We start from the raw sequence: 22,441 nt of genomic DNA, 5'->3' as shown, positions 1-22,441 counted from the left end.
TTATATTCGCGTCGCCTCTCGTTTGTCGAGCAAGCTATAGGCTCTATTAAAGTAGGCTAAACGAAATCGTCACTAGTTAAAGTCAACAAGATCCAAACAAAATTGTTCAAGAACTTATAATTGGAATCAATTCAAAGAGTAGTAAGGGACAATCTTAATAGTATGGCTACTCCAGAAAAGATTCCTCAGACTGAGAAGTCTACTAAGGCTGCCAATTTTTTACCACAAGGTAAATGGCTTAAACCTGAAGAAATTGAATATGAATTTGGTGGAACCCCAGGTGTTCTTGGTATGATGATCGGATTTCCTTTACTAATGTATTACATGTGGATTAGTGCTGAATTTTACCACGGGTATCCAGCATGGCCAGCAGGAGGTGAATCATGGTGTCAATTCGTTAAACATCTTTACCAATTATTCCTCGAGAATGGTGTCCCCACGAAGTATGCATGGACAATCTTTCTAACATTTTGGGCTTTCCAAATCTTCTTCTACTATACTTTGCCTGGTGTTTGGACTAAAGGTCAACCTTTAACCCATTTAAAGAATAAACAATTGCCCTATTACTGTAATGCAATGTGGACTCTTTATACCTCCACGGTTTTAATCCTAACGCTTCATGCTTCTGGATTGTTCAAATTGTATACAATTATTGAGATTTTTGGCCAAATCATGACGTGTGCTATCATTTCTGGATTTGCGTTTTCCATTGGCCTATACTTATGGACAATGTTAATCTCCAAGGATTATCACCGTATGACTGGTAATCCAATTTATGACATCTTTATGGGTGCCCCATTGAATCCACGTTGGGGCATTTTGGATTTAAAGATGTTCTTTGAAGTGCGCTTACCATGGTTTACACTCTTCTACATTACATTGGGAGCTTGTTTGAAGCAGTACGAAACCTACGGTTATGTAACTCCACAATTAGGTGTTGTCATGCTAGCTCATTGGTTATATGCCAATGCCTGTGCCAAAGGTGAAGAATTAATCGTTCCAACTTGGGATATGGCTTACGAAAAATTTGGATTTATGTTAATCTTCTGGAACATTGCAGGCGTTCCTTACACTTACTGTCACTGTACCCTTTACTTGTACTACCACCATCCATCTGAATACCAATGGTCTACGGGTTACAACATCTCACTATATTTGACATTGTTAACCGCCTACTATTTCTTCGATACCACCAATGGTCAAAAGAATTCGTTTAGAAAGCAAATGGCTGGTGATAAACGTGTAAGAAAGACTTTCCCATTTTTGCCTTACCAAGTTTTGAACAATCCTAAGTATATGGTCACTTCTAATGGTTCTTATCTATTGATTGACGGTTGGTACAGATACGCCAGAAAAATTCACTACACTGTAGACTGGGTTCAATCTCTAGTGTGGGCGCTATCTTGTGGCTTCAATTCAATTTTCCCATGGTTCTTCCCTATTTTCTTCTTCGTGGTCTTGGTTCACAGAGCCACCAGAGATCAAGCCAAATGTAAGAAGAAGTATGGTAAGGACTGGGACACTTACTGTCAACACTGTCCTTACACTTTCATCCCATATATCTTTTAGATATAATTGAATAACCTCCAGAGGATGTTGCAGTAATATAAAAGACAATATAGTTTTAAAAGTATTAAATATTATTACTATTACCACCAATACTATCACCACCACGTGATATCCATTTCCTTGCAAGGTGTATACTTTTAAATCATGTAACCAACTGTATCAAACGAGTCATCGCAGTATTGAAAAATTAAAGGTAGTTGAAAAAAGGTAGTATGGAGGTGATGAATTCTCAGTTGCCCAAAAGGAGAACTTATTACGAAGTGATAGCCGGTCTTGCATCATTTGAACGGTCTCAAGATGTTAGCTTAAGCCATCCAGAACTACAAGAATTAGTTAAAGCTGAGTTCCATAACAAACAAGCTGAAAAATTGCCCAATACCACTAATGAAGAGACTAAAAGAAAGAAAGTTACCGTACATGGATATTTGGGGGGTAAAGTTGACTTAGATGAGGCCTCTAATGCAAGTTATGATTTAAGTCATACTTTATTGGGTGGATACGTACCTAGAAGACAATTGGAATCACTTTCTAGTATAGATTTTGCACACTATTTCCATAAGTCCCTAGAATGTGAAGATGCGTTACAGATTTACGATATGTTTGTAGCCAATAACTTCAGACGTGCCACGGCTTTACCATCTACCGTTACCCATGTCAACAACAACAACAGCAGTAATCATAATGAACCGCATGCATCGTCGGGTTCAGCTGTAAAAAAATCACTTGTATGCAAGAAATGCGGTACGAAATTTAGTGGATCTCACCGTATGCACCGTTTGAGAAAGCACGATTGTAATAGTAAACGCTAATGCACCTTTTATGTATATAATATAGCATACTAAAAAGAAAAAAAAAAGGTTATCTACTCAATCCTGTTCTGCAATGGCCACCAATCTTTCCTCTATTTCATCTGGAGTCAATGTAAAGAAATTATCTGGAACCGCAATACCGACTTCTAAATCTTTCTTGGAGAATTCTGTACCTAAAGAGTCTGTCAATGTTGTAATGCCGAATTCAACCACTTTTTCCCAAGATTCCTCTTGCATGTAATCTTGTGATGGTGTCTTCTTGATGTAATTTTCTAGTCTTGTTGTAATTTCTTGTTGCTTAGGCCCAGTTGCAGTTGCCTTATAACCGACGAAGTAACCAGCAGGATCAGATTTATAGATGGATGGGCCCTGTTCCTCATCTACAGAGACGTAAGTTTGAATAACTCCTAATGGCCTCATATAAGCTCTTTGTGTATAAATTTGAGATAGATTTGCCATACGCTTCGCAAGTACATCACAGGGCATGTCATAACCAAATTTATATCTGAATTCAGCTGTTTCCGCCTTTGCTCTTAATGCAGCATTTCTAGCGTCAGGAATTGGCCCATTAATAACCATACCAATTGTCTTGGAAATTTTAAAAATATAAGAAACCGTCGATGGATCCAAAAGTTTATCAGGGACTTTCTTTTGACTTATTATAACTGAGCAATTTTTACCTCTAATTGCTAATGAATTTATACTTGTTTGATTCGTAGCTTTAAAGGCATATTCTACTTGGTAAAGACGACCTTCGGGTGAAAAGATAGTAATATGTCTATCATAACCTGCAGCAGAAGCAGCAGCAGCACCAGACATTATTAATTGGATATTATGGATCTATTCAATGGATTGAATACCACTATTGTAGTTAGAGGTGGCAAAACCTTATAACAAGGGACCTAGGATAAAGTACACTGGGAAAAAAACCCAATCGTAGATAGTGACTAATATACACTACTGAAATATTAAACTATGTTTATATTGGAAGTAGTCCTAAATGGTCGGTTGAATTTTATCGACAATCTCATTTAAATTATTAGAGATTCTTCGGGAGTACTGACGGTGTCCTCAATGCTTTCAATGGATTACATAATAAAAATAAAAAATAATGCGAATTCTGTGGATCGAACACAGGGCCTCCAGATAACTCAACCGAAGTTTTTCTTCAGTCTGGCGCTCTCCCATCTGAGCTAAATCCGCTTATCTGATAGACCTGGGAATTTATATGTATATATAAGCAGCACTTAAAGTCATGTACAAATATGTAACGAGGGACGTGGAAAACGGGTAGTTATCTAATGTACTCCTTAAGCAGTATAAGCATGTCTCAGATCTCACCAAGATATGGGATATCGTATAACTTGGGACAGCTAAATTAGTAGTGTCATCTTAAGTACTAGTAAACACGAATTCCACATGATATTGTTCCCTACATAAGCGAACTTTGGGTCATTGTAATGTAATACACCAGGTAAGCTCAAGACCAATGGAAAATACAATACCCTTTCCATTTTCTACTTCTACCCCAGTCCAACAATTTTGCTGTTTATCATTCCTTAGGGGTTACATTGTCCTTATTCGATGAGGTGTCACCGCACAACACAATGCCTCTCTCTCCTTCCACATAGCCATAAGCCCATCATATCTCATCTTAACAAATCAAAAGAACAAGAAAACAGTATATGACACGCCAGGATTACGCATAGTGATGTTCCATAATCAGTTAGATTTAAAGGCTCAGCTAAAACAATATAAACTATACCATCGTGAGAAGACCAACGTTCTTATACATATGGTCTTTGTCCCCACAATTCTGTTTAGTACATGTTGCATGGCTCATCGCATTCCCTTGGGTCATGGCATAACGTTAACAAATGTTCTAACGACTGTTTTTGCCCTTCACTACGTGCTTCTCTGCTTCGTGCCGGGACTCATTGCATCTTTGCTACTAGCTGTACTCAACTGGTCACTAGACAATGGTAAAATTCGGCTACATGCATACCAGGAAGTGTCACTGTTCGTAATGGGTTGGATCGTTCAATTCATTGGTCATGGCTATTTTGAACATTGTAGACCAGCCATAATAGACAATTTAATTCAAAGTTTAGTGACTGCCCCCTACTTTGTACTTTTCGAAGTGCTGTTCAAGTTGGGATTCTACAAACAGCTTCAAGCTGAGCTGGACAGAGACATTAAAGAAGAAACTTCAAGATAATATTTTCCATGTTTATAGGAATGTAGTTCGGCGGCTAAATCTTCAGTATTTCCCCCTGTATTATAACGCCCCACGAAAGGTGTTACCCGTCCCTTGTTGTTTCTCCTTCCCCTTTTACAACAGAAAATGATAGCACCTTCGGCGTAGGATACTAAGCGTACTTTGTAGTAACAGGTAATCCTTTAATTAATAGCACATATTGCAAAGGATATTTGGTTCCTGCAATCCATTAGGACATCCATAGTGTCAATTGCAAGATAGCAATTTCTGTCCTATTCTAGTGTTTCGAAGTTTTGCATTTCCTTCTCCGAAAAAGGCCCTACCGTTGGAAATTGATCTCAGGAGATTTAGGAAAGATCGATCGAATACGGGAGCTTTTCTGCATAGATGACAGTATTCATTGGGGTCGTTAAGGCTCTTTACGACTATGAGCCTCAAACTGATGAAGAATTGGCGATAAAAGAAGATGATATTTTGTACCTTTTAGAGAAAAGTGATGTTGATGAATGGTGGACTGTAAAGAAAAGAGTAATAGGATTAGATGCTGAGGAGCCAACTGGTTTAGTTCCTTCCAATTACGTCGAACCTGCAAATGTAATTGGTACTGTCAGGGCCCTTTATGATTACGAGGAGGCTCAAAACCCTGACGAAGAAATTACGTTTCTAGAAAACGAATTATTCGATCTTTTTGATGATCAAGATCAAGATTGGTTACTGGTTCAATCGAAGTCATCGGGTGCATACGGATTTATCCCTGGTAATTATGTGGAACCTGCTCAGGGAGCACCAACAACGCCGGCGGCTGCACCAGCACCAGCACCAATAGCGCCTCCGGGGCCAACACCAATTGCACCTCCAATTATGACACCTGCTGGTGCAGATGAATTACCACCTCCACCTCAACCTCAACGTCCTGGCAGAGAACCCGAAGATGTCACTCCAGCATTACCAAAAAGACCAAGAGATCAAGAACCACCTTTACCTGAACCTCCATTACCACCTATGAGGGATGAAGAGGAGCCCCCATTGCCTTCTAGGCCTAGAGACAGAGTAGATGAAGATGAAGATGAGGAGTTACCACCACCCCCTAAACCTGTAAGGCCCACCTCAACTGGGGGAGGTCCTAGCTTAGGTGGATTAGCAGGTGCAGGAACTGAAAGAGATGATTACCGCCTAGGACGGAGAGTTGAAAGTGAAGATGACTATGAAGATGACAATTATGGTGGCGGATACAATGATATGGGTCTAAATTCATCCGATCATCACACTTGGAGTATCGCTGAAGTAGATGGCCGTAAAAAGAAAAAATGTAAATTGACCGTTGGTGGTAGCAAGATATATTTTGAACCTAGTGATGGACCTCACGAAGAATGGACCATCGATAACCTGACTACCTACGATAATGAAAAAAAGCACATCTTTTTGGAGTTTGTGAAGCCTTACCGAAGTTTAGAACTTCATGCCGGTAGTACTGATACTTGTAACGAGATTATGTCTATTCTAGGTGAATACAAAGGTGCACAAAGAGATCCAGGTATCCGTGAAATTGAAGAAGCTTCTAAACCAAAGAAAGAAGCCAACGTTGTTCACGATTTTAGAGCTGAAGCCGATGATGAATTGACCGTAAGGCAGGGCCAAGTGGTCTATATTATCAACGATAAGAAATCAAGAGATTGGTGGTTATGCGAACTAGTGTCTAATGGTCAAAGAGGTATAGTTCCAGCAGATTGCCTGGAATCTGTTAAGGAAAAAAGTAGTAGCAGTGGATTTTTTGGTTCATTGAGAAAGATTACAGGTAATACGGACAAATACAATGCCAAACAAAATGCTAAGCAAGCTAGTCATAAAGAAAGGGATAGAGAAAGGGAAAGATTAAAGAACGGCAGTCATGCACGCAACCATGGACGCAGTGAAAGCGGTAGCTGGAAAGACGATGAAGCTCAAAGCCTAAATAGTGTTAGTAACGAAAGGAGAAACACGGATAGAAGAAGATCCAATTCCATGTCTGCTAAAAAATCTTCATCTGGTAGTACCTCCAAAAGTCAATTTCCTGATCCAAAGAAAACACGTATATGGGCCGATAGATCTAATACCTTTAAAGTGGAGGCTCAGTTCATTGGATGCACAGAGGGTAAAATTCATTTACATAAGGCTAACGGTGTGAAGATTGCAGTGGCTGCTGGAAAACTGTCTGATGAAGACTTAGTCTATGTGGAACGTACAACAGGGTTCAGTTTGGATAAATTCAAATCTAGGAGTTCGGAAGGTTCTGACGAAAAAAGGAAGAGATCTACGAGAGATCAAGATGATGAAGAACGTGATAGATATTTGAGAGAAAAGGAATTAGAGGAATTGAGAAAGGCGAGAGAACTGTTAGATGAGGAAAGAACTAGAATGCAGGAGTTGACTGAAAAAAAACCTGCGAAACCTCCAAGACCACAGACAACTGGTGGTACCAATACAATGACACTAAACTATCAACCTCAATACGATTGGTTCGAATTTTTCCTCAACTGCGGTGTTGACGTTAACAATTGCCAAAGATATACCATCAATTTTGAAAGAGAAAAGATTACCGAAGATATGATGAAAGACATTAATGAACCTATGTTGAGAACTCTGGGTTTGCGTGAAGGTGACATTGTAAGAGTGATGAAGTACTTGGACAAGAAATTTGACAGAGAACCTAAATTGCCTCAAGGACAAGCTACTGGTGGAATGTTCTCACAACCTGATGGATCCCTCAAAGTTTCAAATGCAGATGTTTCACCTGCACCGCCTCTTACACAAAATCTTCTTCCTCAAGCTACTGGTGCAGCCGTCGCTCAACCAACACAAGCATCACAGACTCCTCTTGAAACAGCTATCCCTAATGCGACTCGAAATGCTGACGATGATGCCTGGACTTCCAAACCTGCAGCTAAGTCTGAATCCAGCGTATTGGATAAGAATAACAACTCGAATTTCACTGGTTCTATGCAAGACTTAATCGATTTGCGTCCATTGGAACCCAAGAAGAAGGAACCTACTGCAGCTCCTGAACCCAATCTCAAGGACTTGGAGCCAGTCAAGACAGGTGGAGAAACTAAGGCAGCTCCTTTATCTTCAGCTCCAACTGGTGGTACAACTTTACAACCTTTGGATCCTTTCAAGACTGGAGGTAACAACTTGTTACCACTGACTACCGGATTTGTCATGATGCCTGTCGCAACCGGTGGTTTAATGCCCATGCAACGTACTGGTGGATTGGCTATGCCCCAGACGACTTTTGGTAATCAGAACATGGATGGTTTGATGCAACCTCAAAAGACAAACTCTGCGTTGATGCCCATGGGGTTGCAGACAACGGGTGGTTTAAAACCACAGGTTACAAATCCAAGTTTGGCGCCAATGAACTTCCAAACAACTGGCAGTATGTTACAACCTCAAAGAACGAATCCAGGACTCATCCCCATTGGTACCGGTGGTGCTATGCAACCACAGGGGAACAGTAATATGATTTCCATGGGTACTACTGGCGGTGGTATGATGCCACAGACGACATTTGGTTCTCAACCCATGAGTCAACCTATGGGAGCTTCAATGCCCTTACAGACAACAGGGGGTACCATGCCCAGATTAGGGTCAGTTCTACCTGTCCAAAAGACAGGCAGCGGTATATTGCCACTTCAACCTACTGGAAGTGCCATGCCCATGCAGGCCACGGGATCTGCCATGCATTTCCAAGGGACAGGTGGTTTTATTCCCTTCCAGCGGACTGGCGGCATGCCCCAGCAGCCCACTGGGAACCTTATCCCACTACAAAGAACTGGCGGTAACATGATGCCTCAGACTAGCTTTGGTGCAAATGTTACCGGTGGTGCCAACATGATGCCGCAAACTAGTTTTGGCGCAAATGTTACTGGTGGTGCCAATATGATGCCGCAAACTAGTTTTGGTACAAATGTTACTGGTGGCGCCAATATGATGCCACAGACGAGTTTTGGTGGACCACAGTTGACTGGAACTGGCAACATGATGCCTCAGACAAGTTTTGGTGGACCACAACTTACCGGAGCTGGTAATATGATGCCCCAGACGAGTTTTGGAGCAAATGTCACTGGTGGTCCGAACATGATGCCCCAATCCAGCTTTGGTGCTCAACAGATGACGGGTGGTGCCAATATGATGCCTCAGACCAATTTTGGAGGATCACAAATATCGGGGGGATTTCCCCAAACTTCCTTCGGTAGTGGGGCACAAGGTACTGGCGGATACCCCGGTATGGTTCAATCAGTTCCACAAATGACTGGAGGTTTCCAACAAAATGGTCACTTTGGATCTCAAAATCAATTTACCGGTGGACCAATGCCCCAACAATCTTTCCCAGGAAGTTCATTTAACAGTGGTGTCGATAATGCTACTCAGGGAATGCAAAACATGTCATTATCGCAGGCTCCATTACAGGCACAACCTACTGGTTTTGGGTTTGGTAATGGTCCTCAGCAGCCACAGCAACCTCAACAGCATGGCGCCAAGCAGGCCAATTTATTTAATGCCACGCCTGATAATCCGTTTGGGTTTTAAATTGTGAATAAAAAACTAAATAGAAAAAAACCAAAATTTGAATACTGATAGAAATATCAATCATTTTTAACCTTGTATAATTAATTGAAGAATCGTTGCATAATTTGTCTATGAATTACACAAATGAGCTAGGGTCGTTGCATCGATCTTTGGGTAGTTGAAGTAACCTAAATAAGAATGTTAACATGCAAAATAAAGAATGTACCGAGACATCAGGGCAGTTGCTTCGAGAACCTATAAATGCTTTCAAAAATACTACGTTGAAAGAAATAAATAGTTGATAAATCATAAGTATATAAATATATGTATATATAAATAATAAATAATAAATAAAAAACAACAAACAGCATTAGCTTAGGCGTCCGTCATAATTATAATAATGAAATGGATCCATTTGAAAAAAGATTACCATTCTTGAGCCTTGTTACCAAATGGACTCTTCTTAGTACCTCTCACTGGTTTAATCAATTTAGAGGAACCACCTTCCAAGAAAGAGAATTTGTCTCTACGTAGAGTTTCATACTTGGAAATGTCAGATTCGTTTTGTAAAGTTAGGCCAATATCATCCAAACCATTGACCAAACAGTGCTTTCTAAATTCTTCCACATCGAAATGATCGACCAAAACCTCACCATCAGATGACAAGATTTGCTGCTTTGGCAAATCGACTACCAATTGCTTACCTTCTTTGGCCAACGGACACAATTTGTTCACGATAACTTGTTGGTCCACTCTGATAGGCAACATACCATTCTTAAAACTGTTATTGTAAAAGATATCACCAAATGAAGGCGCAATGATACATTTAATACCAAAGTCGTTTAAAGCCCATGGCGCATGTTCTCTGGAAGAACCACAACCGAAATTATCACCAGTGACCACCAAAATTTTGGCTTGCTTGTATGGATCCACGTTTAAGACGAAATCAGTAGCTTGCTCTTTACCTTCAGCATCCTTAACGAAACGCCATTCGTAAAATAAACCGGCAGAAAGACCAGTCCTCTTGATGGTTTTCAAGAATTGCTTTGGAATGATAGCATCGGTATCAACGTTAGCCTTTTCCAATGGTGCTGCAATACCTTCCAACGTCAAAAATGGTGGCAACCCAGCTGGAGGAGCAGAGCTTCCATTGGGCTTCACAATCTTACGTTCAGGTTCATTAACTGGAATATCATCAACTTCTTCCTCTGCCATTGATTCGGAGAGATCGTTAGGTTGTAGCACTTCCTCCTCATGAGCATAGACAGCATCTTGCAATTTCCTGTCTTCTTCTTCTTGACCAATGGAAACCTTTGGCACATCACCATTCTTGTATTTGAATTCTCTAATGTCCATGAAATGACCTGCAATACCAGCTGCAGCAGCCATGGCTGGTGACATCAAATGAGTACGAGACTTAGCACCTTGACGACCTTCGAAATTTCTGTTAGAGGTAGAAGCACAACGTTCTTCTGGACTCAAGATATCAGGGTTCATACCAAGACACATGGAACAACCAGCCTCTCTCCATTCAAAACCAGCCTCCTTGAAGATTTGATCTAAACCTTCCTTTTCAGCTTGACTCTTGACTAGACCAGATCCTGGAACCACCATAGCTCTCTTGATATTATCAGCAATCTTGTAACCCTTGACCACTGCGGCTGCATTTCTCAAATCTTCAATACGAGAGTTGGTACAAGAGCCAATAAATACCTTGTCAATCTTGATGTCCTTCAGAGGAGTTTTTGGGGTCAATCCCATGTAGGCAAGAGCTCTCTCCATACCGGATTTTATGATAGGATCATTGGCTTCAGCTGGATCAGGAACAGAAGCAGTAATAGGCAAGGCATCTTGTGGAGAGGTACCCCATGTGATTGTAGGAACAATGTCGGCGGCATTGATGATCACTTCATGATCAAATTTTGCTCCCTCATCGGTATGCAAAGTCTTCCAGTAGGCAACAGCCTTGTCCCATTCAGCACCCTTTGGTGCCAATGGTTTGTTCTTCACGTAGTTAAAGGTTGTCTCATCTGGTTTGATCATACCAGCTCTAGCACCCGCTTCGATGGACATGTTACACATAGACATACGTGCTTCCATGGATAAATCTTCAATGGCCTTACCAGCAAATTCCATGACGGATCCAGTACCCCCGGCGGTACCAATCACACCAATAATGTGTAACATCAAATCCTTAGAGGTGACACCTGGAGTCAAATCACCTTTAACCATAATTCTCATGTTTTTAGATTTAGATTGGATAATTGTTTGAGTAGCCAAAACATGTTCGACTTCGGAGGTACCAATACCAAAAGCTAGAGCACCAAATGCACCATGGGTAGAAGTATGAGAATCACCACAAACCACAGTAGTACCAGGTAGAGTGAAACCTTGTTCAGGACCAATGACATGAACAATACCTTGTCTATTTTCAGCCATACCAAAAAAAGCCACATCAAAATCTTTAACATTTTGCTCAAGGGTCTGCACTTGAAGACGAGAATCAGCCTGATCGATAAAAGTAGCTGTAGATTTGTAGGTCTTTCTCGAGGCAGTTGGGATATTATGGTCAACCGTTGCTAAAGTACAATCAGTTCTTCTCACTTTTCTTCCAGCATTCCTCAAACCTTCAAAAGCCTGTGGAGAGGTAACTTCATGAACCAAATGTCTGTCAATATAAAGTAAGCATGATCCAGATGAATCTCTTTTCACAACATGTGCATCAAACACTTTATCATATAAGGTCCTTGGACCTTTAGTCGAAACGTAGGACATCGTAATTCTTACTTGGGTCGATAACAGTAGGAGTCTTGTTAAACTTAGAGATCAAACTACAAACAACTTTATATATACAACCGCTTTCTTGAAAAAGCTCTAAAACTTAATCACTCCATGACCCTAAATATACTTGTCATTATCTATAATTTTTCAAATCCGGCATCTTATGATGCCGGTACCGGGCGAGGGCCGAAACCGGCCAACTGAGTCACAAACGGCCGGTTCCGGCTAAAATTATTTCTAAGCCGCCAACGTACAAAATAGAATATCAGTACTATTACTATTACAGCCATCATCATAGTCATCCTCATCATGGTCATGGATGCACATTATTCTGCACCAACAATCTTGTCTTCGTCATATTCACACCAGCAACCAAGCTGACCTATCCACTGGTAGATCATATCGGGATTAGTCATATGGACTAACAGTGATTTGGCATCCGCATCTAAGCAGAAACTCTTGATGCGTTTACCGCTGCGGACTCTGTTCCCCTCAACTGGTTCACCATTGAGGATTGGCAAAATGGGAACATTTTTGTAAATGAGTTTCAATGTAGCCAAGTTCCACACAAAGAATAAACCTCTTTCTGTAAAGGCAATTAGATACTCATCTTGTGCCCTTAATTTAATGACTTTGTGACCAAGGCTTATCTTTGGTGATCTATACTGACCACTATGCGAGATGATGAAGATAGATCCATTTGCTGTGGCCAGGCACCACAACTTGCAATTTATTGACCCCACAGCACAAATTACTACTTCTGGAACAAACAGTTCAATCGTCCTCTTACCTTTGTGGTAACCAAGAATTCTCGTTGGGTTATCGAGTAATGCTTCTGTATCGAATTGAATTGATCTTTCCACACCATTACGAATTTCAAGCACATAAAAATCTTCGAAAGTCCCACATTCTAGAAGAACCGCATCTGTATCAGGTATGATTCCTGGCGTCTTCAGGTATCGTACATTTGGTTCATCAACCCAGACCTTATCTTGTGTCAACTTGGAATTTAGTGTCATTGTGTGTTCCTCTTCACTTATATCGGTATCAGCGTTTGGGATACCACCTTCAACGCCTGGTGATATGTCATTGCCATCTTTCTGTGATTGTGCAGTCAAATCTTTCTCCTTGTAAAAAACATCCTTTCCCCTCTCTTTCATACCCATGATTAAGGTATGAATACCCAATCTTGGCATTGGATATGATTGTATACTCATCTTACCCTCAGCTCCCTGCATTGATAAAGAAACAGGTTTCTTCTTGGGAGCAGCAGTTGTAGGTTTAGTGACACCACCACTGGGTTTATCAAATGAAGGTGTTGCTCTAACTGGCGAATAACCCGATGAAAGTAACGTGGGGGCCACTCTTTTACGACCATCTTTAACCTCAGTTTGATTTAATTTATTATCCTTCTTACGCTTCGGTATCAAAATGTTAATATTTTCATTCCTAGAAACCGCTGGAGTTTGTTCCTTCTCCTTCTCCTTATTAAAGTCATTATCATTACTATTATCATTGTTATTATTAGCCCGTTGACTTTCCTTGACACCTACTCGTGATTCCAAGAACCCAATCGAAGGTTCCCTTGGTTGCGGTCTCCACTTTCTTGCCTCCTCCTCTAAGGAAAGTTGTTTAACACTTTCAGGGAAATCCAAGGAATCTTTATCCACACCGTATCTGTGCAGTTGCTCGATATTTTTCTCCAACGGTATGGCTTTACCTAATTCACCTTTATCGAAGAAAAGAACTGTTAGTGAACTATCTAGGGAACTAACGAAGAGTGTATCACCTTGTGGAGTCCAAGCCATATCCGTAATCGATTTATTCGCAATATCATAAGCGACAAAAATGGGACGGGCTTTACTAGTACCCCATAAAGCAAGGGATTTATCCTGACCTGCAGTTGCTACAATCGATTCCACTTCTTCGCGTTTGTTCTTCTGATCCTCAGTACCCTCGGCGTTGGATTGACCTCCATTTTGTACTTCGAAAAGTCTCGGATTGAACCTAGCAACCTCAGTAGGTGCATCATGACCAATTAAACTTATACTTGTATCCCAATTCGCTCTGTTAACAATGCACACCGAACTAACTGGCCCATTTGTTGCATTCGGTACCGCTATATGTTGACCATCCGGTGACCATGAGGGTCTTCTGAAATACGTGGTTAAAGGTGAGCCTTTAAACGCATCAGATACCACATGCTCAATCGTAAATGCTAAATCTCCTGCCTTGTGATACCTGAACACTTTTAAAGTTCTATCATCCGATGCGGTTGCAAAATATTTATTTGCTGGATCAAACACAACACCTTTAACTAATGATTGATGTACATCAAATCTTTTAATTTTTTCAAAAGTAGATCCACTCCAAATAATAATCGATCTATCTAGCCCCACTGTAACCAATATACTCGAATCTGGTGCCCAACATATATCTTGAATATCGTTATCATGTGCCACTAATCTTCTTCGTACCATCCAATGCTCCTTTTCAAATTCATTACCAAATATTGGTTCAGTCCTAGGTTCCTCATCCTTAGCCCATATAAGTAATATACGATCATCTGAACCGCTAGCCAGATATTTCCCATCTGGTGAAAACTTAACACAAGTTACAGAACCCGTATGCCTACTCATACTAGCAAGCGGTCTCTTTAATTCTTCATCTACTGTACGTTTAGCAGACTCTTCCTTAGCAGCTTCTTGAATAGAAGCTACTGACCATATTCTAATCTTACCGTCTAAACCTCCAGTAGCTATGCGTTTACCATCGGCACTGACATCAACGGTATAAACTTCATATTTCCTGCGTTCCTCCCTATGACTCAACCAGGGGAACTTCACAATCTTCATAATATTCTCTGGATCGCTTTAACCCTTGCTCAATGTCTCGATAATAACGCTATCAGTTCAATTGATAGTTCTAACAATTGATTCGAAATCCATCATACTAATTTTAAAATTTCCACTGAGGTGTACGGGTGTGACTATCAACACTTTTCTCTTTTCAGGGTAGGGCAAAAACTGACGGAGCTTTGAAAGAGCTTTGGACTTTCAAAGAAAAACTAGATATGAGGCATACAATTACTATTTAACTAGTAGCAAAAAGCTGAACCTCTGAGCTCTATCCCCGATGTTCCTCTTGTTTGACATTATGTAGAAATTCAATATTGCGAATATACATACGAGCAAAAAGTCCGGACATAGAACGTGATACGTTGACCTGGTAACAGAATGTACAAAAATCAGTCCTAAAATCCATTTTAATTCTCATTTATCCTTTATCATTTAAACGTTTCCCATTCGTTTCCCGTTTGGAAAGACAATACAGTTTTTATAGAAGTCTTTCTAGCACTAATAAATAAAGGAACTTGGTGTTAAAGTTGACTCTTCAATGGTCTGACGATATATTAGTAGCATCTCTATGAAATTAAACCACGACGAGTTAATTAGTATTAACATCTAATGTGATTAAAATGGTAATTTAGGTTTTATAGCTCCCAGCATTATCATCGTTGAATATTTTATTAGAAATCAACTGTATTTGTCTTAGTGAGGAATTCAATTTATACCGACTAGAGGCTAGGTAGAGCATTGCATGACAGCCACCACTCAAGAATTACGTTGTTGGCAGCTCTACTACCCCTAGTGACTGACAATTTACTGACGAATTTCTCATGAGCTGCATTATTGTTAGAAATTGCTGGCAGAGCGGTGACGAGCCATTTCGGAGTTTGTAGTGGTAATTTTGCCATTATCGTCCTCAAAAGATCCGTATAACTGTTTAAGTCTGATCTTTGACTATGAAATAACCCAAACATTGCTTGATAAACAATGTCCTGACCCATTGATACGAATTGATGATGTGTTAATTCAATGTCTTCACGGGTATACTTTTTGTTATTAATAACTTTACACCAGAATTTGGTAACTGCAACAATGGTGAACCTTTCCTTAGCAGAAAGATATTTGACAAACTCTGGTAATAAGAAGGATGTCCAATACGTTCCATGTACTACTAAACCAGGTTTAGAGTCCAAAACGCTATTGACAAAATTAATTGTAGTTTGTAACAGATCAGGATCGTGTAAAATGGCAGATTGATAATATTTGAAGAAGAAATTCTCAAACAAGAAATCGAAATCCTGTGATGACAACTGATCTTTATAATGTTTAATCAATTTTTCCAAAAGGTAGACGTAATAAGGTAACGCTAATGCTACTTCCGTAGTAGAAATATGCTTGAGTAAGAATTCCATAATGTCGCTCATAGAATATTTGAGAAAATGTGGATCTTCGTTGGGTAAACCCAGTGCTTTACCCAAGATGAGACAAGAAACTTCCACAAATGCCATATCCTTAGCGTACGCAGGATTTGATAAAACCAATTGAAGTAAATTTAACACTTTATAAGAAATTTGTAACGGATCTGATTGCCAATAGTTTTGAAATTCTGCGATTCTTTGCACAAATGCCTCATTTTCCACATCTGATGAATGAATCATAGCGGTACCCAATTCTGAAATACATGACAGCATGCAGTGCAAATAGCTTCTTTGTTGTTCCGAAGGTGGTTCAGGGATACTTAATGCCTGTTGAATATAATTCTCTATAGTGTTAAGCACTTCCAACATGCAATTAGCTTGCTTCTCAGGTCCATTTTCTACTTGTGATTCAATGATAAACCCCATCGATCTAGTCAATTTTTCTCTGGTAAAAGTAGACACGTTGGATTCTGGTCTCATTATTGTGTTAAACACATTAATAAACTGCATCAAATATGATGACAATTCGTGACGACAAGTATCACACAAAATAGAAATTGTCTTAATAATCATTACTTCCATCTTATCATTTAATTGACTATCGGCGGGTGAAGCTGAAACTGTGCATTTTTCCAAGCCTTGAAAAAGAGCATCCACGCATGTACTCAATTGAGATGGCGACTGTTGGAAATAACCTGCCATGGTACCTATCAATGAAGAACCAGTCCTAACAAAGTCCAGTTTCAACGTTCTGGCTACGACGGAGTCAGCAGGACTCTCACATCCAACCTGGAACAACATGAGGATATTTCTAATGAAAAATTCACAGGAATCAAGTATATCGCAGATCCAAGGACTTTCACTTAAATTCATATCGGTTAAAAGTGTATTGAGTAGAAAAGACATCGCTTCAATCTCAAAAATATCAACATTACCCGCGCCCCCAGCAGAAAGTGTGTTTTCACCTACTCCTGTGATCAGAATATTGGTCAATTTATCATTGCCTAATATGGACCATAAAGATTCCATTAGATCCGCAATGGCTGATCTAAAATCATCAAATTCGTGCGTTGCAGTATCATCACTTTCTGCTTCCATAGCTTTCTGTTTATTCAGTAAACTAATTTTGGGCAAGTATATATTGACAACCTGTTGAAAAATCTCCGTGGCTAATTGTGGAGCCTGTTCTGTGTAAGTTTCCGTAATTGTATTGGAATAACAGTCTGCTAAATCCAACCAAAAATCAACCATTCTGACGGAGAAAAATTCCTGTAAAACTGGTACCAATGGGAAATTCGTCAGTTGTAAAAGTACCTTGACATATTGTTGTAAATTTTCACCATTTACTTGTGAGGATGAGATCACCGTGAATAGTTTATTGCACATATCCAAAGTGTTAACTTGTAGAAAATCTACAACACAAACAGCGAGTTCTTTTAAATCATCAGTCATTTCATTAGTAACTAAATGGTTCATATATTGTAACATCCATTCGTTTTTTGAGGAATCGGCATTTCCAGTTCTCGAAACACCTAAAAAGATAACTTCAAGTTGTTCACGTTGAGGATGGCCCATAATAATAGGATCATTAGCAAATACATTGGCAAGGATGCTCAAAATTTTTTCTGCTTGATAAAAGTCATCTGTAGCTTCACTAGATTGGCACATCCTATTGATCATGTTATCAAACATTTCACTCAAATCCATACGTCCATGGGGGGAAACGTTCCTTGCCATAGATATATAATTGATCCACGCTCCAATACAATTGTAAAGAATATCTTCAGAAACTTGCCATTCAGATAAATTAGCATTAATTAGAGCCATAGTAGAAATGTATAAGTGCTCATGAACAACTTCGTACGTTTTACTCATGGAACCTTTTCTCGATTGAAGCTTGGTCAAATCTTCCACGATAATTTCAGTGAACATAAGCACCAACTTATTACACAACTCAGAAGTCTTAATGAATTGCATCAAGCCATTATATGGAACCGGCGAATTGATCAGACGATGGATCAGTTCATCAGTTTGCAAAGTATCCTGCCAATTTTCAGATGCAAATTGTTCTTCATGGGAAAGCATCAAAACTAATGTATCTATGGGATTGTTCCAATGGGTCACCGCATTACCAGTAGTTTCTGCATTTCCCAACTCGTTAATATTGGTAAAGATCAGTGATAAATTAGACATCAATTTTTTTATTGTAATGAGTAGAGGTGCACATGTCGATGGATCTTTCACATACTGATTGCAAAATTTCACTAGATGTAGAAGATTGGCCTTAAATAGTTTCCACAACATTTCGTAAGAATCCACATGTGTAGTTAGCTGAACAGTCAAAGTTAAGGCTCCAAAATATTTGACATTGGGAGAATACGCAATATTACCCAGCAGCTCATTCGCTAAAAGAATTCCATGATCAGATTTCTGAATGACTTGTAATTCATGCTGGATTGAACCAACGTTTTGAGATGGTTGTGGAGAATATAACTCTTCGATGAGCTGTGTTTAATTAGAATTTTTGTTAATAACTTATTGACTTCAGTCATCACTTAAAGAAAAATATAAGAGAACATACTCTGACCACCTGGCCAATGTCCATGGTTTCTTTTTACGGACCTTTATAAACCAGTTGTAACTGCAGTTTCTGGTCTTGTGAAGTGTAAGTCTTCAACTAAATGTACAAGTTCGTCAATATCGTCATTGTCCGAAGGTCGATGAGCTAAATAATCAATTAACTATACGAATGGAATGAAGAAAACGGTTAAGATTTGATTTTTTATCTTCTATACAATTACTAATGAATCCATGGTGTTCTGTAAACCAAATAGCCTTACAAGGTCGCAGACGGCCTTTTTAATCTTTGGTGATTCGCTATCGAAATCTACGACTAGTCGGATATGACCCACAGAGGTATCAAAAAGTACCATGCTGTTGTTTACTAAGTTTATCTTCTTTTGTAGGACCATTTGTAAAATTTCTTCTAGCGGCAAGAGCCCTGGAACTACGTTGGGGATACGGTAGATGTCATTTTTACCGTTACCATCGTTACAGATATCGTGCGTTAATTCTCTACTGTATGGGATTTCCCTTCTCGATAGCTGTTCTGCTGCATCATCAGCTACCTTAAATGCCCCACCATTGACACCATAAATGTTCTCCACTACATTGTGCAGCGACCCTGGGGTTTGCCAAACGTCAGCAGTTCCACTAAATCTTTCGTTTAGATGTGGTTCATTAGTCAAATTTGGGTCATCAGATAAAACAAAGAATTTGCTATGATCGATTTCTTTTTCAACTCTTGTTAACGGTGTATATCTATAGTTGCACAGATCCATAAGCTCACCGCCATATTTGCCCTTATAATTCATTTTTGGACAATCTTGAATATAGTACCCCATGTAATAATGCTTACGGTTGATCTTACTACTAATGGCAAGTTCTCTCAAGGCACTCAACTTGCCCAATGACAGTTTCCCATATTCTGGATCCCATATGAAATAAACTGAAGATATACCACTCGGCAGAATGTCAATTACCGCTATAGCTATGAGATTTCCATTATAATAATAACATTCATGGGCAGGTCCTACTCTTTCAAAATGGGAACGTTCAGGATTTTTCCAATCATTCAATTGATCCCATTCTTGCTTGGTGCCTCGAATGACTTCTGGTGAGAATGGTGCATCGCATAGAAACCTTTTGAATGATTTAGCATTATGGTCAAAATCATTGTGCACACTCTCTTGGTACTTTGCAAAAAGCCTATATTTTTCATCAGAGTATACTGCAGGTTCAAATTTGGTGTAAAAATTGTCGGATTTACTTTCAGTGTCAATTATCTCTTGCGTAAAGTTGAAGGGTCCCTTATGATCTTTCTTATTCTCTTGATTATACTCTGGTGAAACTGCCTTTTTAAACCTCTTGACACAAGTTTTCATATCTTTAGAGACCCTTACTTGATCAGTAGTGGTTCTAATGGTGTACATACGGCAGCAATTTCTCAAAAGGTCTGGTTTATATAAGAACTTACCAGACCTTCTAAATCCCATATTGCAAAGTCTATCGTACATTTCCACTGATACGAGTTCCGCTTGAACACCTAGTGTACAATTTTGAGCATCTAACCCATCTTTGGCCTCTGAATGTTTGTCATACCACGATTTAACAGCAAAATTATCATTCTTGTCAGGTTTCTGTCCCTTACAGTATCCACAATGAGAAATAGAATCACTAAAGTAATATGGTTCTGAGATTATCAAACGTTCTGTCATGGTTAAATTAACCTTCAAAGTCTCTTGGTTCCAACCAATTCTCTCGAACAGACCTTTTACCTGTAGCAAGTGTTGAAGATGCTTTTAGCATGAACTTATTAACTTAACGGTACGAACTACTAACCCAACTAACTTCCAAGGGTAATAGGAAAAATCGAGACAAAAAGGATCAAATATGCTAAATCTAGTAAGGCAAAGGCGTTTCCTAAGCACATTTTATGAACTCTTTCCCCAAACCTTCCCCAAGAAGGCTCCAGTTTGGAATTTTAACGAGAGACAGCTACGTAAGGAGTATCGAAACCTACAGGCACAACACCATCCTGACATGTTAGGTGGGAATCTCTCACAGGAAGTCTCAAGTAGTGGCGGTAATTATTCATCTCTGCTCAATAAGGCCTACCACACTCTGAAAGAGCCGTTGCCAAGATCGCAGTACATGCTCAAAGTTTTAAACAATATGGACTTAACTGAAGAAAGACTCTCCCAAAGTATAATGCAAAGTGATCCTAGCATATTGATGCAAGTTCTAGACACTCATGAGCAGTTGGAGGAAGTTCTAAGTGAGGAAGATGTTCGGAATATTGATTTGGAAAATAGGGATCGTATTAAAGGAATTGAATCACAGTTACAAGAGTGCTACGAGACTATGGATTATGGTAGGGCCGCGAGATTAACAGTGGAATTAAAATACTGGGTTAATTTGGCCAAGGCAATTAAGGAATGGCAACCAGGGAAACCAGTTACTATCAATCATTGAAATGATGAATGTTACAATAAGAACAATAACTGTAATGAAATAGTCATGATGTGATGAGGACAAAAGAAAGAAGAAAATAAAAGCTATATATACATTTTCCATCAAACCACCTTCAGTTTTTATATGTGCGTCTTGTAAAAGAATTTTTTTTTTTATAATTGAAATCAAAAGAACCATAGTCGTTACGTTATGCATTAGTTTCTGGCAATTCTGGAATTTCAAACTCACATTTGGAAAATTCTTCCCATTCATCAGGTGTCGAGGGGTACTGCCTTAGCCATTTCATTCTTGGTCCACTTATAGCAGCATCATTAATTCTAAATCCGAAAACTTTCAATTCAAAGATCTCTTTATTCTTACGTTCCACGTATTCTTCTAATTCTTCAAAGTGCTTCAAAAAAACACCTGGGAAACTTGTTCCCCAATATGCACCTTCCATGCAGAGGTGGCGAGATGATTGGGGTAAGTATAAATCTTGACAACTGGGGCAGTATAGCCGCACTGTATTCTTACCAATAGTATCATTTAATCCACATGGTAATAGCTGCATACCACCGCAGTAGTAACGGGGACATGTGCCAAATTCCTTATGATCAAATTTTTCTGCCATTGCTTGTAATCCTGGTTTTGTTAAAATGTAACGAGCATGGATTAGTCCGTACAGTTGTTCTGCAGCGTGTTCCGCTAAAGAACGGTTTACCAGTTGTGGTTTACCACCACCGCTTTCATTACCATTTTGTGTGCCCATATCAGCATCTTCATCTTCATCCTCTTCGTCACTCATGGCTTCTAAATCCAATATCAAATCTAATGCCTTTCTATAGTGTGGAACCTCTTGTGATAAAGAAGTCATATTAAAATCATCTTCGATAAAATCAGTAGGTACTTGACAAAAGTATTCATGCCCAAATCTTGAGCAAAAGGTAGGAATCCACTCGTCGTAAGTTCCACTATCATCTTCAGATGATCCTGGATGTGAAAGATCTTCAATGAAATCCTGTGGCATTGAGGGGGTTCCTTCCAATGGGATAAATATTTACTCGTTCTTTTCAATTAGAAGATCACTGGGATTTCGAATCTAATCGATTTGATTTTTAATTCCACTTCTTTCAAGTGTTTGGTAGTATTGCTTGCCTCTTTTATCGAAAAGGATGGTGAAGAAAAAAGGAAGAGGAAAAAGTGCTTGAATTTGAAATTGAAACAGTATACAACGGATTA

The 22,441-nt window shown here is 39.4% G+C and overlaps 11 protein-coding genes and 1 non-coding gene across 12 annotated transcripts; 5 read left to right on the top strand and 7 right to left on the bottom strand.

The window, feature by feature from the left end:
- Positions 1-162: 162 nt before the first annotated feature.
- ERG4 (delta(24(24(1)))-sterol reductase) lies at positions 163-1,569 on the top strand (the record flags this gene model as incomplete). Its single annotated transcript, XM_002498390.1, has 1 exon — positions 163-1,569. The coding sequence occupies one exon, from the start codon at positions 163-165 to the stop codon at positions 1,567-1,569; it is 1,407 nt and encodes a 468-aa protein (XP_002498435.1).
- Positions 1,570-1,781: 212 nt separating this feature from the next.
- Positions 1,782-2,378, top strand: LDB7 (Ldb7p; the record flags this gene model as incomplete). The annotated part of the gene is made up of 1 exon (XM_002498389.1): positions 1,782-2,378. One exon carries the CDS (start codon positions 1,782-1,784, stop codon positions 2,376-2,378), a length of 597 nt encoding a protein of 198 aa, XP_002498434.1.
- Positions 2,379-2,435: 57 nt separating this feature from the next.
- Positions 2,436-3,197, bottom strand: SCL1 (proteasome core particle subunit alpha 1; the record flags this gene model as incomplete). Its single annotated transcript, XM_002498388.1, has 1 exon — positions 2,436-3,197. One exon carries the CDS (start codon positions 3,195-3,197, stop codon positions 2,436-2,438), a length of 762 nt encoding a protein of 253 aa, XP_002498433.1.
- Positions 3,198-3,490: 293 nt separating this feature from the next.
- Positions 3,491-3,581, bottom strand: ZYRO0G10142r. Its single transcript is given in 2 exon segments — positions 3,491-3,526; positions 3,545-3,581. It is a non-coding gene; the product is annotated as a tRNA-Phe (tRNA).
- A 508-nt stretch (positions 3,582-4,089) lies between these two features.
- On the top strand, positions 4,090-4,596 carry MPO1 (2-hydroxy-palmitic acid dioxygenase MPO1; the record flags this gene model as incomplete). Its single annotated transcript, XM_002498387.1, has 1 exon — positions 4,090-4,596. One exon carries the CDS (start codon positions 4,090-4,092, stop codon positions 4,594-4,596), a length of 507 nt encoding a protein of 168 aa, XP_002498432.1.
- Positions 4,597-4,983: 387 nt separating this feature from the next.
- Positions 4,984-9,162, top strand: SLA1 (cytoskeletal protein-binding protein SLA1; the record flags this gene model as incomplete). The annotated part of the gene is made up of 1 exon (XM_002498386.1): positions 4,984-9,162. The coding sequence occupies one exon, from the start codon at positions 4,984-4,986 to the stop codon at positions 9,160-9,162; it is 4,179 nt and encodes a 1,392-aa protein (XP_002498431.1).
- Positions 9,163-9,567: 405 nt separating this feature from the next.
- Positions 9,568-11,916, bottom strand: LEU1 (3-isopropylmalate dehydratase LEU1; the record flags this gene model as incomplete). Its single annotated transcript, XM_002498385.1, has 1 exon — positions 9,568-11,916. One exon carries the CDS (start codon positions 11,914-11,916, stop codon positions 9,568-9,570), a length of 2,349 nt encoding a protein of 782 aa, XP_002498430.1.
- A 332-nt stretch (positions 11,917-12,248) lies between these two features.
- Positions 12,249-14,777, bottom strand: HIR1 (Hir1p; the record flags this gene model as incomplete). The annotated part of the gene is made up of 1 exon (XM_002498384.1): positions 12,249-14,777. One exon carries the CDS (start codon positions 14,775-14,777, stop codon positions 12,249-12,251), a length of 2,529 nt encoding a protein of 842 aa, XP_002498429.1.
- A 722-nt stretch (positions 14,778-15,499) lies between these two features.
- On the bottom strand, positions 15,500-18,493 carry KAP122 (Kap122p; the record flags this gene model as incomplete). Its single annotated transcript, XM_002498383.1, has 1 exon — positions 15,500-18,493. One exon carries the CDS (start codon positions 18,491-18,493, stop codon positions 15,500-15,502), a length of 2,994 nt encoding a protein of 997 aa, XP_002498428.1.
- Positions 18,494-18,978: 485 nt separating this feature from the next.
- ATE1 (arginyltransferase) lies at positions 18,979-20,466 on the bottom strand (the record flags this gene model as incomplete). Its single annotated transcript, XM_002498382.1, has 1 exon — positions 18,979-20,466. The coding sequence occupies one exon, from the start codon at positions 20,464-20,466 to the stop codon at positions 18,979-18,981; it is 1,488 nt and encodes a 495-aa protein (XP_002498427.1).
- A 175-nt stretch (positions 20,467-20,641) lies between these two features.
- Positions 20,642-21,223, top strand: JAC1 (J-type chaperone JAC1; the record flags this gene model as incomplete). The annotated part of the gene is made up of 1 exon (XM_002498381.1): positions 20,642-21,223. The coding sequence occupies one exon, from the start codon at positions 20,642-20,644 to the stop codon at positions 21,221-21,223; it is 582 nt and encodes a 193-aa protein (XP_002498426.1).
- Positions 21,224-21,410: 187 nt separating this feature from the next.
- Positions 21,411-22,229, bottom strand: CKB1 (casein kinase 2 regulatory subunit CKB1; the record flags this gene model as incomplete). The annotated part of the gene is made up of 1 exon (XM_002498380.1): positions 21,411-22,229. The coding sequence occupies one exon, from the start codon at positions 22,227-22,229 to the stop codon at positions 21,411-21,413; it is 819 nt and encodes a 272-aa protein (XP_002498425.1).
- Positions 22,230-22,441: the final 212 nt, after the last annotated feature.

The sequence above is a fragment of the Zygosaccharomyces rouxii genome (genome assembly GCF_000026365.1).
Source record: "Zygosaccharomyces rouxii strain CBS732 chromosome G complete sequence".
Taxonomy (NCBI): domain Eukaryota; kingdom Fungi; phylum Ascomycota; class Saccharomycetes; order Saccharomycetales; family Saccharomycetaceae; genus Zygosaccharomyces; species Zygosaccharomyces rouxii.
This window is presented reverse-complemented; position numbering and strand designations above follow the sequence as displayed.